The sequence below is a fragment of the Eimeria mitis genome, genomic scaffold (assembly GCF_000499745.2).
Source record: "Eimeria mitis Houghton genomic scaffold, Emh_scaff741, whole genome shotgun sequence".
Lineage (NCBI taxonomy): Eukaryota > Apicomplexa > Conoidasida > Eucoccidiorida > Eimeriidae > Eimeria > Eimeria mitis.
This window is the reverse complement of record NW_013575410.1, coordinates 1,809-2,151: the sequence shown is the minus strand read 5'-3', so window position 1 is coordinate 2,151 and position 343 is coordinate 1,809. Positions and strand designations below refer to the sequence as shown.

Genomic DNA, 343 nt, shown 5'->3' with positions numbered 1-343 from the left:
TGCTGCTGCACTCAAATCCTTTCCCGCTAGAATACAGCACCCCACAGCGAGACAGCTGCTGCATCTCTTCTTACACGTGCAGCAGCAGCAGCAGCAGCAGCAGCAGCAGCAGCAACTGCAGCAGCAGCAGCAGCAGCGACGGCAGCAGCAGCAACAGCAGCAGCAGCAGCAGCTGCTACTTTCAAAGGAACGAATCGAGGATGTGCGGCAGCAGCTGCGGCTGCTGCATCAGAGCCTAACATCATCAGGCAAGCCCAACCATTCTGCTCTTGCTGCTGCTGCTGCTGCTGCTGCTGCTGCTGTTGCTGCTGGTGCTGCTGTTGGTGCTTCTGCTGCTGTTGCT

General features: G+C 58.3%; 1 protein-coding gene across 1 annotated transcript in view; it reads right to left on the bottom strand.

Moving 5' to 3' along the window:
• EMH_0021190 (uncharacterized protein) overlaps positions 1-343 on the bottom strand; it is a gene marked incomplete at both ends in the record, with an annotated part of 4,113 nt that overhangs the window by 2,641 nt on the left and 1,129 nt on the right. Inside the window, one exon of the mRNA XM_013501717.1 lies at positions 75-343. Within this exon, the coding sequence (XP_013357171.1) occupies positions 75-343 (269 nt within the window). The remainder of the gene's footprint in view (positions 1-74) is intronic.